The 2,796-nt window shown below is 42.1% G+C and overlaps 1 protein-coding gene across 1 annotated transcript in view; it reads right to left on the bottom strand.

The window, feature by feature from the left end:
• gys2 (glycogen synthase 2) overlaps nt 1-2,796 on the bottom strand; it is a 37,298-nt gene that overhangs the window by 13,129 nt on the left and 21,373 nt on the right. Inside the window, 5 exon segments of the mRNA XM_015392299.1 lie at nt 690-768; nt 870-914; nt 1,000-1,121; nt 1,203-1,323; nt 1,439-1,556. Coding sequence (XP_015247785.1) covers nt 690-768; nt 870-914; nt 1,000-1,121; nt 1,203-1,323; nt 1,439-1,556 — 485 coding nt within the window.

Genomic DNA, 2,796 nt, shown 5'->3' with positions numbered 1-2,796 from the left:
GTTAGCTAGCTGATTAGCAGCTTATTAGCCGTATAGGGGTGAGCATAGCTGCCTTCAAAGCAACTAACCTGGGTTCGTTTCCCAGCTATCGCAATGTCTGAGTGGCTGGTTAGCTCAAGTGGTCAGTCACCCATCCTGCCTGGATTAGTATTTCAGATGGGGTCAATGAGCCCTTCACGCTAATGCCTGCTTTGGAGAGGGGTGGCCTAGTGCTCAGGGCATAGAGCTTGGAATCTTGAGCTCTGAGTTCAAGCCCCACTCCCACAGACTGCCACTCTGGGTCCCTGAGCAAGACCCTTAACCCCACTCTGCTACCCGGGTGCCGTACAATGGCAGCCCACTGCTCCCCAAGGGGACGGGTTAAATGCAGAGAGGGAATTTCGTTGCTCTGTACTGGTGACAGTGAAATGACAATAAAATGCTGGAAGAAAAATAACTGCTTGAACCACTGAGGGGGACAAAATAAACACACAAACAAGAAAGAAATATATGGATTTAAAACAATGATGGAGGTGAAGAGGACTGTTCTCACAGATCTGACAGATTAGCCTACAGTTCAAAGCAGTTTCTTTCCTACTAGAATGTCAGTCTTTGCCAAGGAAAACAATTATACCACAGAATTATATAACAGATAATTAATAAAGCTTTTCGTTTTTATAACTCAATGAAAATGATGATATTTGCTGTACCTGTGTGGCATAAATCGCTCTCTTCATGATGGTGAAGTCATCTCTGTCCAGAATGCTATTCCTGTCAGGGATCTGGCCTCTGAACATGGAAACCAACGCATTGCAGACTCACATGGCCTTTGCTTATTGGAGAAAACTGCTGATTTCTTTTAGGTGGTGATTCATTCATTTTATACTTACGTCAGCAAAGATTCATAAAGCTTTTTTCCAAACTTCTCTTTCACAGTGTATCCCTGAGAGTGATAATAATAAAAGCTGTTTAAATGTATAGAATGAAGATAAAGGGATATTTGAGTTTAGGTGTAAATATTTGAAAAGTGTCTACCAGAGCTGCTTGCGCACCGCCTGCCCCTTCAGCGACTCCACATTGAAGGTGTTGCTTTCAGCTGGCATGATGAAGAAAACTACCACTGTCAGGTCATTCCTGTGGATCTGTTGACAGATTAATGTGCTAAAATCGACTTTCAAACGCAAGATCAATGCAAAACTGAACACAAAGTACAAAGTCTTCACCCGCAGCAAATAGTTGAGCCTAGAGAGGGATTCAAGGAAAATATCCGCTCCCTTGTTGGAGAATTCATATCTTCCAGCAATAAAAAAGAACAGGGTTTTATCCAGGTTGAAGTCAAGATGCCTGCAGAAATTAGACTTTTATAAACTGACCACACAAAACATCTCAGCAGATTAACAATATGATGCTTTTAGAAGTTTTATAATTAGACTTAAAGCTGCATGACTTTCTCACCTACCCATAGAAGTGACCTCTGACAAACTCCTTGATGCGGTTCTTGTGGGCGGAGTGAAGGTTCTGAAAGTCATGCATGGCTGAGAACTTCTTCACATTCAGCCCGTTTGGGGTCACCACATCTATAGCATAATAAACATAGAGCAGTGCATGACGCTGAATAATGTCTAATAGTGTTAAGTCTAGTAATGTTTGCATATTTAGATCTTTAAGATCATCAAAAGATCATCAAACACACCTTAATGCCCAACAAACATAATCTGAATTATTAAGGTTAGAAGTGACTCAGTGAGGAAGTATTGGAACTGCCTCCTAACTGCTTTCTCTTTAGCAGCAACATCTGCCAAATGTAATCATTAAGCTTGTTTCTCTGTTACATGAAGGGCCTCCTTACTGTCATGTTGCATCCTCACTGTCATATTCCAAGTCTTTTTTTTATTTTGTTGTGTGTGTGTTTACCTGTCTAGGGTACACACAGAGTGAGGACCATTTTTCCAAGTTCACCATCAGATTGAGGAAGAGTTGTTGCAAAGTGAGGACATTTTGCTGATCCTCACATGCTATTTTGCTATTGGTTAGGTCTAGGGCTAAGGTGTCCATTGGGTTAGGTGTGCATTGGTAATAGTTTAGGGTTAGGGCATGGGAATGGTTGAAAATTACGATGGCAGAACGAGAATGTGTGTAGGGGGGTGGGTGTGTGTGGGTAGGTGTACATCTCAGGGTCTAGGCACTGCCCTGAGCTGCATGTGCAGTTGGGTGGTAGGGCCAGCATCCTTTGTCCTCTGTTATACCCCATTTAAACTGACCTTGAAAAACCGATCCATGCCAAGACCGGTCCGAGCTCAGATCAGTTAACCAGGCCGAGCTCGGTTCTGACGACCGTTTACACATCACGCTATCTCGGTTCCTCGACTCCTCGCCTCCTACTGACGATCTGCGGTATTACTGCCAGTATTGAAGGAGGAAATCAAGCAGTTGGTGGCGGTAATCAAGGGCGTAGGAATATGTTTAGAATTGGGGGGGACACATGTCGGAAATCTGAGATTCGTAAATATTCAACAGAAACATATCTTAAGTACGCTACTTTAAAAAAGGCTAGTTAATCTTTTACTTTATTCCTTCATAAATGTGTCTTGCAAAAATAATGCATTTGTTCATAAGAAGTGAGCATATCACCAAACAAAATGACTGAGTCTTTTATTAAGCAAAGGGAGATGTATTTCAAGGCCTTCAGCCCTTGGCATGTTTAGTGTCCGCATACGCACTAGAAAATCAGATATTTCAGGTGCATTGAAAACAATTCAGTGGGCCACAGAAGTGCAAAGTTTGATATGTTTTATTTTGTCAAACTTGCAATAATGG

This window comes from Cyprinodon variegatus, unplaced genomic scaffold (genome assembly GCF_000732505.1).
Source record: "Cyprinodon variegatus isolate N-32 unplaced genomic scaffold, C_variegatus-1.0 Scaffold585, whole genome shotgun sequence".
Taxonomy (NCBI): Eukaryota; Metazoa; Chordata; class Actinopteri; order Cyprinodontiformes; family Cyprinodontidae; genus Cyprinodon; species Cyprinodon variegatus.
The sequence above is the reverse complement of the archived record's forward strand: the minus strand, read 5'-3'. Positions and strand labels throughout refer to the sequence as shown.